Source organism: Cebidichthys violaceus, unplaced genomic scaffold, assembly GCF_023349555.1.
Source record: "Cebidichthys violaceus isolate CVI_PGR_0920_01 unplaced genomic scaffold, fCebVio1.0.p SCAF_3, whole genome shotgun sequence".
In the NCBI taxonomy this organism is placed as follows: domain Eukaryota; kingdom Metazoa; phylum Chordata; class Actinopteri; order Perciformes; family Stichaeidae; genus Cebidichthys; species Cebidichthys violaceus.
Window position 1 is genome coordinate 16,112,635 of NW_027176483.1, and position 13,060 is coordinate 16,125,694.

At 38.0% G+C, this 13,060-nt stretch overlaps 2 protein-coding genes and 1 long non-coding RNA gene across 3 annotated transcripts; 2 read left to right on the forward strand and 1 right to left on the reverse strand.

The window, feature by feature from the left end:
- Positions 1-258: 258 nt before the first annotated feature.
- zgc:153031 lies at positions 259-4,385 on the forward strand. Its single transcript, XM_068723056.1, has 6 exons — positions 259-478; positions 1,444-1,493; positions 1,893-1,998; positions 2,129-2,255; positions 2,707-2,822; positions 3,033-4,385. The coding sequence occupies exons 1-6, from the start codon at positions 378-380 to the stop codon at positions 3,121-3,123; spliced, it is 591 nt and encodes a 196-aa protein (XP_068579157.1). The 5' UTR covers positions 259-377; the 3' UTR covers positions 3,124-4,385.
- A 439-nt stretch (positions 4,386-4,824) lies between these two features.
- Positions 4,825-7,156, reverse strand: LOC137881538 (protein mono-ADP-ribosyltransferase PARP11). Its single transcript, XM_068723520.1, has 7 exons — positions 6,984-7,156; positions 6,729-6,843; positions 6,580-6,649; positions 6,398-6,461; positions 5,527-5,660; positions 5,292-5,437; positions 4,825-5,207 (listed from the first exon to the last, which is right to left on the reverse strand). The coding sequence occupies exons 1-7, from the start codon at positions 7,077-7,079 to the stop codon at positions 4,909-4,911; spliced, it is 924 nt and encodes a 307-aa protein (XP_068579621.1). The 5' UTR covers positions 7,080-7,156; the 3' UTR covers positions 4,825-4,908.
- A 170-nt stretch (positions 7,157-7,326) lies between these two features.
- On the forward strand, positions 7,327-11,383 carry LOC137881447 (uncharacterized). The gene is made up of 4 exons (XR_011103860.1): positions 7,327-7,595; positions 7,704-7,748; positions 10,634-10,811; positions 10,927-11,383. It is a non-coding gene; the product is annotated as an uncharacterized lncRNA (long non-coding RNA).
- The last annotated feature ends 1,677 nt before the right edge of the window (positions 11,384-13,060 follow it).

Consider the following 13,060-nt stretch of genomic DNA (forward strand, 5'->3'; position numbering starts at 1 on the left):
AAAGACTTTGTCAAGGGTTTATCAAGTTTTAAAATCTATTTGTGTGTGTTCTTTGAAGTTCATTTTTCAGCTTTTCGTTGCCTGCTCGAGGGAGCGTAACGAATTACTGTGACCGTCTTGTGAGCGAACCACGTTGCTGTGCGATAACACGGTCGATGTTAGCTTCGGTGCGAGGAAGTTGGCTCTGGTGTGCTGTCGAAACACACTGTTGAAGCTCGGACGCCCCTTGAGGATGCACTGGATCTCCACCGTGTCCAATAACAGCTGACAGCGTCGGTGGGCGGTGATAGCTCAGATCAAGCCTCTATAAACTGTCCCCCCGCGCATTAAGGAAGCACAGTCTTGTTTGCTGTGGTTGTTTGACGACACGTCGGGACATGAGCGGGGACAAAGTGCAGAAGAAGCCTATTCGCCTCATTGCAGCGGTCTGCAATGACAGGGGCATCGGGAAGGACGGACAAATGCCCTGGGATTTACCGTAAGAGTGAAACCGTTTGTGATGACGTCTCTTAAATGCTTAATTCAGTCAGGAAACGCTGCGCAGCCTACCTGTAACAAAGGACATCCTTTAACACAGGTAGGCTGCTATGTCGCTGGACAGCTTGTAGTTACAAGCGTTTTACAGAGCCCATAAGCTACAATAGGCCTGCAACTGTCTTGATAACATGTATAGTGTAGCCCATATGTATGCTCCATTTGTGTGCAGGACAGCTCAATAGTCAATAGTCTTTTATGTATTTTATCAGATCTTTAATAACATCCCTTTTTTGAACTGTTTATCTATTAGCTTGCATGTTCTGCAAACCTCAAGGTAAAGTTTTAAAGAAAAGTTTAAAGGCCTTCAGCCGATGAAAGCAGCTGCTAATAATGATTTTCACTCGTTAATGAACTAGTCCATTAATATATACCAGTGGCGTGAGTAATAATGCTTACTTTGTTGGATCAAAATGTCATGATACAATGAAACAGGCGTAAACACTTGTGACCAGAGGAGGAATGCTTGGTATTTTTAACTGACAAATGTCAAATGAAGTTGTTGAAATTGTCATTTAACTCCTGATTATGTGGTTAATGAATCAAACATGCTGCAGCAGAAGCAGCACTAGTTGTTAAGTTAACAGGTATGCCTTCTAGCAGCAGCTAAATGCTGAAGTTACCGGTGATGTCAAGGTGTAGTACAGCAGCAGTACAAGTGGGGAGTAAAGTGGTACAGTAGAGCAAGTAGCAGCAGTACTGCTAGACAGTAGTTATAAAAGTGGTGCCTCACTTGTACAATATAGTCAAATAAAAAGTAGAGTTGTGTTTTGATGTGTTATAGAACTACATTGTATTCACTAAGGCATCATTTGCTCTGTGTGCAAACTTTAAGCAGCAGTACAACGGGTTAATGAGCTTGGTAACAGAGCTGACTGTATAATAATATGTAAAATGTGACTCTTGCAGATCTGAATTCCAGAACTTTAGGGACCATGTGACGGGTGTGTCGAGACCAGGTATTCCTCAACCTCAATATTACATCATATTAAAGCCAACTCATATAGGGCTGGGTTTTAAAGCAGGAGCTAAAATCCCACTTGTATTTTGTTACTTGTACCAAAATTATATTTTGCAAAATCTAAAAGATCCATAAGGGGACATTTATGTTGGTAGGATGAGGGATAAACTGTTTCTTATTCAAAATGTATTATACCTCAATATATATCATTATCATGATTTGAAATTGCTTGATACAAGATTTTATCCATATTCGACCCTACTTGATGAAATTCATTTGGTATTTGAAACTTTCAAGGTTTTGAAACCCAGTCCTGTGCTATGTGACACAACAAGACACTTGAGAGCCGCAATAGTTTAGACTTAAGTGTCAAATATCTGATTCGTATCTGTTTCAGGAAAGCTGAACATGATGGTTTGGGGAAAACTGTGCTGGTACTCCGTCCCAAAACCTGATTTTCCACTGCCCAATGTGCTGCATACGGTGCTGAGCACAACGCTGGAGTGAGTGCTCTCTCACACAAATACCTGCATCAACAAGGGCAACAAGATATTTTGGGGTCGTCCACAACAGATCCTAGGTTTTCATGGTCACTCGCCTTTCTCAATGTAATGGAGATATCTCCTCTTACAGGACGGTTCCAGATCACGCCCACTTCTTGTGTCAAGACTTGGACAGTGCTGCCCGTCTGGCTGCACAGCACCCCCTCGCTGACTTGATTGAGACCATCTGGATTGTTGGAGGGACGCAGGTCTACGAGGTAAACCTGAGCATTGAGCTTTCATTCACGCATGTTTCCACAATCCTGTTATCCAGCATTCCCAACTTCAATCTGGTCAACTCAGTCACAATGACCAAACTCTTTTTGTTTGCATTGGTATGCATGTTATTTATGAGATCATGTTGTCAGCACTAACTTAAAACAGCATGCAAGCTAATGACAACCCATAGTTCAGTATGGATCTAACATGATCTCACACCAGCAGGGCTGGTAAACAGGAAACTGTTTAAACCTTTCAATGCCAAGTGGAGCCACAAATATGCAAAGTTGTGTTGTGCAGCTTAGATTCCTTACTTCTAATGTCAGTATGTTTCCTCCCACATTAAAAGGTCGTTCATATCTCATATTGTGCTGAAATACACATGGAAAAGCCAGGTTATTAGTACTGTTCATGTGACCGAATTCTCTGTGGCTTCTTGTTTATGATCAGGATGCGCTGAATCACCCGTGGTGTGACTTGGTTTACCTGACGGATGTCATGGCAGACTTTGACTGCAACATTTTCTTCCCTGAGTTTGACAGAGAACTCTTTAAAGAACAAGAAGGGTATGTGTTCATCTCATCCTCAGATTGTTATAGTGCAGGTTGTCCTAATCACAGAGGCTGAGCGTGCTGATGTTGAAATGTTAATGGTTAAATAGTTCCGAAAGAGCGATTTTTACATGCAAAGTTATTCTATACATGTCAAGCCTCTCAAGGGGGGCCAGCAAAGTTAACAAACTCACAAAACCGTTTTTCTTCTTGTTTCCAAACTAGATTTCCTGGTGTACCGACTGGAATCCAAGAGGAGAATGGCATTAAGTACAAATTCCAAGTATTCAAGAGAGTGACTGGTGACGCGGTGTAGACAACTAACAGAGAGTCAATGTCAGAAAAAGCCTTGAAAACCTGTCGAGATTTATTGCAGAGTCACCTCCTGGATAGACTGTGGAGACATGCTGCCAAAACTCAAACCCACTGTGCGTAGTTATATTATTGTAAAAGCCAAAGTCTTGCTAACACTCTTTGTCATATGATCATTGAGCATTCCAGTGTAAATGGGACCTTTTATACTCTTTGTAATCAATGAGATACTTTAAACACAATGGTCCAGTTTGTCGACCCAAGTCTTCTTCCATCGCTGATGCCTGGTAGAACATTATGATCTGCTATGTGTTTTTTTGTTTTTTTTTTAAATCTCCTGCCACCCTCTGTTGTCACCTTGTCAGCATTCGCATCTCGTCGTTCTCCTCAGCAATGTTGCAGCTGCACAAAGAATATGCTTGTCAGTCGGCGGCCTGTGTTGATGACAGCTTGTGCTCTGGGTAGCTCAGCAGATCTGGTCCTTTCCAAGCCAACATGACAGATACCCGCTTAGAAAGTGAATTGTCCTACTGGTTTGCTTTGATTCTATAATAACTGTTTTTATTTAGAAATACATGGAGACATTTTACAGCTTGTTCTTAGTTGTATTTAGAAATGGAATGATACAATTATTGATGTTTTTCTTTTTACTGTGTAGTCTTTTGTGAATCTAGGAGGTTTTTTTCTGAAAATAAATCAAGTTTTTAATGGAGTAACAACTGACATTTTGTGAATTAATTTTTAACTTTATTCATCTGGCGTTATGTGATCCTTCTGCCACTAGATGGAGGCATATCAATGCGACAACAAACAGAAAGCCAACCTTTATGCTGGTGGTGACTGCTTAACAATACATACCAGGTTTTACCACCAACGTTGATAGATTACACAGGCCATTAACGGTCTCTGGACCCTCTACATCTATTGGGTATTGATAGTCTTTTACTCATAATGGTCACAACGACTTTACTACATATCGAAGTTATAGATTTACAGCAATTACCTGCAGGTTTGAAGCCATCTGTTGTGACTGTGTCATCACTGTCAATCATTAAAACAGGATCAGCAAGAAATCAACAAGTATATTTACTTATTCAAGGTTTGGCAGCCAGGGGAAAATCATTGTGTTCACATGGGAACCAGTTTATTCAGGAATCAGTGGCGACAATCTGTACTTACTGCACTTTACACCTAACTGCCAATTAACTGTAAGATTTTAACAAATGTTCCCTTGCGGGATGAATAAAGTATCTATCTATCTATCTATCTAAGCTGTCTTATTCACACACGATGGCTGACTGTTTTCCATATCCGGCAGACATGTGACCTGTGACATGACCCAGCAACACCTGGGCCTACATGTTCAAGTGAACCTCTAAAACTACACAATAGGGAAGGAAGTGAGGCGGGCCTTCCGGCCACTGAATATATTTACTGGCTGTGTCCGTTGGGTAACCATTAATGATGCTGGAAAAATAAATAAGGGTTAAAGCTACACCGCAGCCAGCGACATCAGTTCAGGTGTGTGGTATTTGCTTTAATTCTGAAAGTACAACGCCTGTTTCAACGTCACTGATTTGAGTGTGTTGATAATTGACACCCGCAAGGAGCGGTCCAACAAGTTTTCTAGCTTGATAGAGAGTAGAATAGAGTAAGTGCCATTCCAAGCCCTTCCTCCCCAGTAATAATACAGAAGAGAGATTTTAGTTTGGTTCTGATAAGAAATTTATTTATAAAGCTCCTCTGTTTTAAGATCCAAGAGAAAGCGGCTCAAGATCTTCTTTTGACTTCATTTGTACTGAATCAAATACTCTGGATATATTTGATTTGGATCAAAAATAACAAAAATCTTTGGATGTGTGATATTATCCACACAGCTGTCGTGAGAGTTTTTGGAACTTCCAGGATCAGGTTTTTGGAAACCCATTTGTCCAACAGTTGATTTTCCGACCATTACCCGAGCCAAAAATATGACTTTAGTAAGTTCACCCGGAAAACCTCGTGTTTCCCCGCCATAAAGCGGCAATTGATCCGTGCTGTCCTTGCTGTATTTGTCCGCATATGCTGCATATTTAGCAAAATATATTCCTGAAAAAAACAAAGGAAGCCAGATCAGTCAGACCTACATTCACAGTTGTACTCTATATAGTATAATGTTGCACAGTCACTTACCGTTGCCATACGAGCCTTGTCTAGATAACCCTAAATCAAAGTTGTATGTGCAAATGCTGTCAACATTTCTGATTTTGGTCCCATGAAAGAGGTTTTTCTCCTGGATTTCTTTGACACCTTTGATTCTCATTAACTGCTTCTTTTTCCTTTTGACATAAGTAAACAGAAGGTCTCGATTACAAAGATGGATAATGATAAAGGGAATGGAGAGAGACAAATCCAAAGCCATACTTACCGACAATATATGTCCCATAAATCCATATTCTGTATCCTGCTGATTGATACAATGGATCTGTTCAACAGCCTATCTGTCTTCACATAATGTGCCACAGCCTGATACTCAGCACTGAGTTCACTCAGAGGGATTAACTGTGAAATGTATCAAAAACACACATTTAAATCAGGATACTTGGCCTAAAAAATAAATGAATCTGAGTTTTTAAAATCCCAATGCCTGTCTGTTTCTTTTTCAATAAAGATACTGAAAGTAAAAACATTTATAAAAAGTACAATTCGTGAATTTATAATTGTTATAATTGATTTTCTATTTGTTAAAATTAGTTAGTCTAATGGCAGTATTCTCTACAAGTGATTTAGACTATAGTTTTGATTTATGCATCAATGGCGCAAAACAATTGAAAAACAAAAAGGTTATCTATCCAAAGTCATTCTCTAAGTTGGTTAAAATTACGAATGACACAAATATGAATGTCAACTATGTTGAGAGTCATTTTTCTTTTTTGAACTTGGTGTTAAAGGGACTTTTACCATTAGCTATCATGCCAGACAGATATGTAATTTGAGGCAAAGTGGTAAGCAATACTTTTTCTGACAGATAAATAACAAGCGACTCCTCGAATCATCGGGATGAAAAAAACATTCCATCTGCTCCACAATACATACAGAAATTACTGCCATCATTTCAATGTGTGAGAACATACATTAATTTAGTTTCTAGTGAGCTAATTACTGAACATTTAAATGTTTTACTACTAATTCTACTGTGGTCCTAACTGCTTGTGTCTTCAAGGATGCCTGTTGTCGAGACGTATAGTTCCTTGTTCTACTGAATAGTTTTCAATAAATCTATTGTTTGTAATTGTCACCTGGTATGGACAAGTAGGATCAACCCTTTCCCAGAGAACAGGAGGAGCACTGAAGCAGGAGCAACTGTGGGAGGAAAGAGGAAGTCATTTCCATTGTACTTTCACTTTCATTACTCAAGAAACTAAACTGACATATCTATGACTCCCTGTTTTATTTTGATGTGTTTTTAAATCTCATTTACCCTCTTTCAATGTGGTAGCCCCGTTGGACACTTATCTGCCTTCCTGTGATGGAATCAGTCCGTATCATTGCTGTTTAAGGACACAGAAGTCATGTCAAATAAGTGCAATACAGGTAAATGGAAACACAAAATGTGGTCAGATAGGCTACCTGAGAAATCAATCTTGATGTGACAATCAGATGAAAATCCTATAAACACCCCTTTTGAGTCTCTTCCAAAATATTTTTCCATATCCTCACTTCTAAGCGGGTAATCAGGGTGATTCTGCAGAATGGACAGAAGGTAACACAAGTTTAGTTATACCTCAGACATTCTGCTCCACATAGATGTGTGTAAAGGTAACAGATAGATCTGATGATCTAGATCATGATAGACTTTAAATTTAAGATTAAGACAAAATCTACCTCAAATTTGTGCCACCTTCCACAGTCTCCCAGGTAATACCAAAACAATGGGGTTTCTGATGTGTCCATGGGTTCCACTGCTTCATTGTCTCCCATTGTCCTGACAAAATGTAATATATCACAACAAAAGCTAAACGAATAAGTTTAAGTCAGGTAAAACTAGGCTTCCTCTCTCTGACTTGCTCAGGTAACTATTACAGTTGACGTTGGTGTTCTTCATATGCAAATTAGGTTCCATTCATAGCCGCACCTCTGAAGTAGGATGTCTCTCCTCACTCTGAAGAGGAAGATGAAATCATTTCATATGCTAATTGGAAAAGTGTATTAGTTGTTGTAGCTGACGCTGACTGGCATATAAACATTGACACCATAAGTTAACCTACGCGATTTGTATTATTAGTTTATTTCGGCAACTGTAATACATTACGTTTATTGTAATTTCGGGTATCTTGTGTTAAACTTGTAACCGTTTTGTCCTTGTTTTACTCATGATAGACGAGCTTTAGTTGTTTGTAACATGACCAACAGCCCGGAAGTTAAGCGGAGCTCAGAAAGACGAGAAATGGCTGGAAAACAGCGAACTTTGTTCTTTCCCGTCTGTTATTGTACACGGTAAGGTTTATTAAGTTAACTCATTAAAGTACTGTTATACTAGTAAGTGATGAGAGACAGAGTATGTGTTTCTTTGTTTGTACATGAAGCTGTTTTTGTGTCTTCTAGTTTTCACGGTGTTCCATGAGAGGACAATAATAAACGTGAACATCGGTAAGAAGTGTGGATACAGTTGTAACATGTGCAAATTACAGACACACACATATAGCTTCATACGCCCTACACTCGCGTCAGTTTGTTTCCCTCACTTGTGTGCATTTACGAGGTTGCTTAGGATCCATCCTTGCACTGTTCCGCCACCTTGTGGCCAATATGATACTCTGATTCATTTTGTTACTCTCCCAAAAACACACACAATCATTCAATGGATTCAACAAATACACACAGCAAAGCAATATTACATTTTGTGGTTCATTTTCATTACAGTACTATACATGTGCTGGCTACATTCATTTTTTTTAAAAAGACACCAGGTGCAAAAAGAACCTGCTTATTCCTTAAAGAAACATGTTCACTCGGATGGTTTTAAGTCAAATGTGATGCTGATCTAGTTTTGGTTTGGAATGAACTCGGTTGCCGATGCATACAAAAAAATCCAACCTCGGCCATCGTCACGTCTTTTAAAGACGGAAGTCAACGGTCAAAAAAGTTACACAGAAACATATTGCTAAAGGACCACAAGTGAACAAGACATCACGACTTTATGTCACTGTGACACAAATAAAAAACCTTTCATGGAAAGGGGGAAAAGTGCACAGATGCATAGTTTAAAAAAAAAAAAAAATATGCAGAGGTAGAAGCGTTATTTTTGAATAAAAACAAAAGCCCATATCGAAGTTATAGATTTACAGCAATTACCTGCAGGTTTGAAGTCATCTGTTGTGACTGTGTCAGCACTGTCAATCGTTAAAACAGGATCAGCAAGAAATCAACAAGTATATTTACTTATTCAAGGTTTGGCAGCCAGGGGAAAAACATTGTGTTCACATGGGAACCAGTTTATTCAGGAATCCTGGCATGTTGGCAAAGGAGGAAGTCAGGGAGAGAATATGGGAAAAATAAATATGAAATATAGAACCAACAGAAAAGAACAAGTAATCATGAGTAGATTAAGACTTGACCATAGCAACCTGACCAGTACACCTTATGTCATAGAGAATCATGCAACTGGTCTTTGTAATCTGTGTCAAGAAAAGGAGACAGTAGATCACATCCTGGTTTCTTGCAGGGTATATGAAGAAGAAAGAAGGGCTTTAATTGCAGGACTACAGGTGCTAGGAGGAGGAGATGTCAGAGTTAAAGACGTGATTGACAATAGGGATACGGTGCAGAGAAAAAAAGGGTATGTTTTTGAAAACAACAGGACTACTTACAGGCCTGTAAGAAAATAAGATATGAGAAATGATAGAGGTAACTGCAGGAAATAATATGTTATTTCTTGCAGATTAAGGTTTCCATACAGGAAAAAGACAGTATGGGGTAAATGTGAGGTATGTAACTGCATGGAAATTGTTGAACATGTGCTGATGATAGGGTGTAGGAAGTTCAGTGTGGAAAAAGACAGACTGAAGGGATGGGTGGTACATATGAGAAGAGATAGGAGACAAACTGGTACAAATGTTTTGGATGAAACAGGTTTAATATTCAGAATATAACTTCTTTAAAAAGTCAATTTTTTTTTTCTACTATTGTTTTAGAATGAAAAAAGTGTCATAAAGCCATGATGTTACACATACACATACAGCAATTGGCAGCTTGCAACTTTAAAGTTGATATGTAGTCCACCATTAAATTAAAGAAGAAGAAGAAAACTATCTGCAAGAGGAACTCAAGTTGCAACGTTGGTTCAGACCGGTGGAGTGAGGCAGGTGCACACTTCTTTACATGTATCCGTTGACGCCAGTGCAGAGAAGATGAGAGGGCAACCTGGTAAACCTGTGTGACAGGTTTCAAACTGTGTGACATGTATTGTTTTCATGTATTTCAGACCTGCTTCCCTGTTCGGTTGAAGGCGGCTGTTAGTTGGAAGGAAAGACAATCAATGTAACGTTACCTGTGAAAGTTTTTATTGGACTTGAAAAATTCCAGAAAAATAGTTATAGTTTAGTGTGTGAAATAAATCTGAAAAAAGTCATATTATAGTGTAATGGTACATTTTTATTTGGTATATATTTCTACTTAGTAAAGATATTTCTATGTAGTATAGTATACACAGTATAGTTTACATTTCTACTTAGTTTGCTCTGAACTCAGTTGAACTCCACTGTGTTAGCGTACATGCCCAAATGTATCTTTCTTATTGTTGTGCAAAAGAAGACTTCACCCTTACCTCGCGCAAAGATAACTGTGTTGTACGAGAATGTTCCAGCACCAAGGCCGTCCAGCACCAAGGCCGTCCCGCCGCTTGTTTTGGTTGCTGGCCATTTGTTTTTCATTTTTGTTTCAGTCTGGGACCAAAATGTTTGTAGCATTGACCCCCACCTTTGCTCATTCTGTATAAAGAATTGTAATGTAAGTTCACTTTACACAAGGTTCTTCCTCACTGAGACTGTATGCATTCTGTTGTGATGATTGAACCTTCTGTGTGCAGAGAATAAATATGAAAAAAGATTTTCGGTATTCTTTATTTCAGCATTAAAAGACTCACCTCAGCAGGTGAGGATATTTTTTCCACCAGAATAGCATTTTGAAAAAAAGTCATAGTATAGCATGTCTTCAAATTTCATGAAAAAGTCATAGTATAGTATGTTGAAAAATATAATAGAAATTTCATCAAAAAAGTACAGTATGTCATGAAAAATGATGCCATGAAGAAGTCCTTTAGAAATTCACAGTATTTTCTGTCAACAGAAAGACCTCTTTTGTAGTAATTGTTACTGTAGTAGCGGTTTTAGTAGTTGTATTTGATGTTGTAGTTTTTAAAATAGTAGGCACACATATAAATGAGATGCAAATTCTAACATTGTACTTTTTTTTAAATATTATATTTAAATTTGTGCTTTTCTGTTCCATACCGCCCTTGTTCTCTCTCTCTGAAGCAACAGGTGGTGACACCACCTCATACTCCCGTGTCCACTTCCACAGTGGTGCTCTGGACGCTGGTGTCCTCACAGAGCTGAGGACTCAGCCGTGGTCCTGGCGCCTTTTAAACCAGGAACTGACCAACCAAGCCACTAATGACATGCACACATATTCTCTTTGTGTATTTCATAGTGGGTGAGTCACTGCACCACATCAGGATTATGAAAACTACCTGCAGTCTTCTATCACCCTGAGCTATCTGATTTGATACACTTGACTATTGTTTTATTGCATATTTAATTTCTTCCAGGTGGGTGTCAGACCTGAAAATTCACTCTGATACATCAGGATTGAACCCACAACCTTTTGACTTCAGACCCGCCTTTTATCACCTTGAACTATCTGACTTGTTATTCATCCAGTTTGTCTATAATTAGTGAAAAAACTCAATACAGCTGCTGGTTGGTAAAATGTATAAATTTAACTAGCAGGCTCTACAAAGCTCAACTCCTAATTTAACCTTCACTTTATACTTTGAAGCTCTCTGATTCGTTGTTTCTTACAGCAATGCTCTTTGGGACTTGTAGTCAATAACTAACTTTATTTATTTACCTTTTTAAGCAAACATTTCTGATCTTTTGTACTGAGGATGTAACTCAGACAGTTTTAATTTCATCCTCATGTTGAAAATGTCTCAACAACTGATGTTAAAGTGTATAAACAAATCTCTTTCAGCTAAACTCTGACTAAATAAAAAGTGAATTATCTTTCTTTGTTGAGTGCGTCTGTAATATTCCTGTTGTCATCCAGTGTTGAATTGATAAAAGTTAAAAAAATCAATTGGATGTCTGTATTTTTGGAACTTACTTTGTAGGATTTTATATAATTGATTTGTTTGGAGAGAAAATATGGACAATAGAATATATTGAAGAACTATTAAAATATGTAATTCTTTGGCACAACTGGAATTAAACTTTCTTCCAAAAGTGTCTACTTACTCCACGTTTTTGAGATTGTAAATTATTTGACACTTATATCCAAAGTGACTTCCAATAAGTACATTCAACCATCTGGATGCAAAAATCAACTTCAGCAAATATGCTGACCTGCTTCAATTGCCACATTTAACAACAATAAGAGACAGAGAAATATTTGTATTTCTTTATTATATATTATTTAGTGAACCAAGTTTTCAGTCTGCGACAGAAGATGTGTTGAGTATCTGTTGAGCACATGTTGCAGCAACAATAACAGCAATGCATTGTTTTAATAAAGCTCTTTTCTAACCAAGTGCTTAGAAAAGTGCTATTCAGAAATAAAACAACAATAAAGAGTAAATGTGTTTCACTGGCTAGGGCCTCTAATTAGTCTCTTTCCACAATACATTTTAAACACATATAACACAATTGAAGTAGCTTAAAAATGCAGATTGAATAGTTTATTTTATATATGTTATATGCAGAAAGTTTCTGAAAGGTTGTGCAGGTTACTGTTTAGTTTTTCCAGAAGTTTTGTTTGTGTAGTTGTAGTAATATAGTATGTCATACATTTTAATGAGAATGGTTGATTGGTGGCACCGTCGTCTCACAACAAGAGGGATCCGGGTTCCATCCTGGGCTGCACAGCCCTTCTGTGTGGAGTTTGCATGTTCTCCCCGTGTCAGCGGCTTCCTCCCACAAAGACATGCAGCTTATGTTGATGGCTGCCTCTGAAATTGCCTGTAGCTGTGAATGCGAGCGTGAATGGTTGTCAGTCAATAAATGTCCGCCCTGGGATCGGCTACAGACCCCCCGCGACCCTGAAAAGGATAAGCGGTTACAGATAATGGATGGTTGGATAGTGTAGTGTGTTGAAAAATGCCATGAGAAAATGTCATACTATATATGTCTAAAAAGATTTTAAAAAAGCCATATGTCGTAAAATATCATGAGAAAAGTCTTGGTATAATATGTAATAAAAAGGCCTAATATAAAATGTTAAAAAACTCAAACTTTTTGTATAATATGGCACAAAATGTCATAAACAGAGTGTAGTATGTCGACAAATGTCATGAACAACTCATAGTATATGGAGTGGCTAGTTTGTGATGAGGGGCTTCGTTGATTATGCTCAAGTCTTAATAACTTAATATCTTACTGCTACTTTAACAACTTGCAGCTATCTGAGTAATGGTGAGACACCACAGGATCTCACTATCAGGAACTCAGTATACTATTATCATTCTTATGACACCATTTTTACTACGTCATTACATTTATATAAATTGAATGTCATACTATGTACTACAATTCTTTTAATGCTACTTTTTAAGGCATACTATACTATGACATTTTTCATGTAGTTTTAAGGACATACTATACTATATTCCTATTGTACACTATGCTATTATGTTTTATGATATTATTACGGCAAACTATCCTATGACATTTTTGTAACATTGTTTG

Coding starts and splice junctions, on each gene's coding strand:
- zgc:153031 (XM_068723056.1), top strand. CDS start 378: ATGAGCGGGGACAAAGTGCAGAAGAAGCCTATTCGCCTCATTGCAGCG. Junction 1,999..2,128: donor GTGCTGAGCACAACGCTGGA/GTGAGTGCTCTC, acceptor CTCCTCTTACAG/GACGGTTCCAGATCACGCCC. Junction 2,823..3,032: donor CTCTTTAAAGAACAAGAAGG/GTATGTGTTCAT, acceptor TTTCCAAACTAG/ATTTCCTGGTGTACCGACTG.
- LOC137881538 (XM_068723520.1), bottom strand. CDS start 7,079: ATGGGAGACAATGAAGCAGTGGAACCCATGGACACATCAGAAACCCCA. Junction 6,462..6,579: donor GGCTACCACATTGAAAGAGG/GTAAATGAGATT, acceptor TTCCTCCCACAG/TTGCTCCTGCTTCAGTGCTC. Junction 5,661..6,397: donor ATCCTACTTGTCCATACCAG/GTGACAATTACA, acceptor TACATTTCACAG/TTAATCCCTCTGAGTGAACT.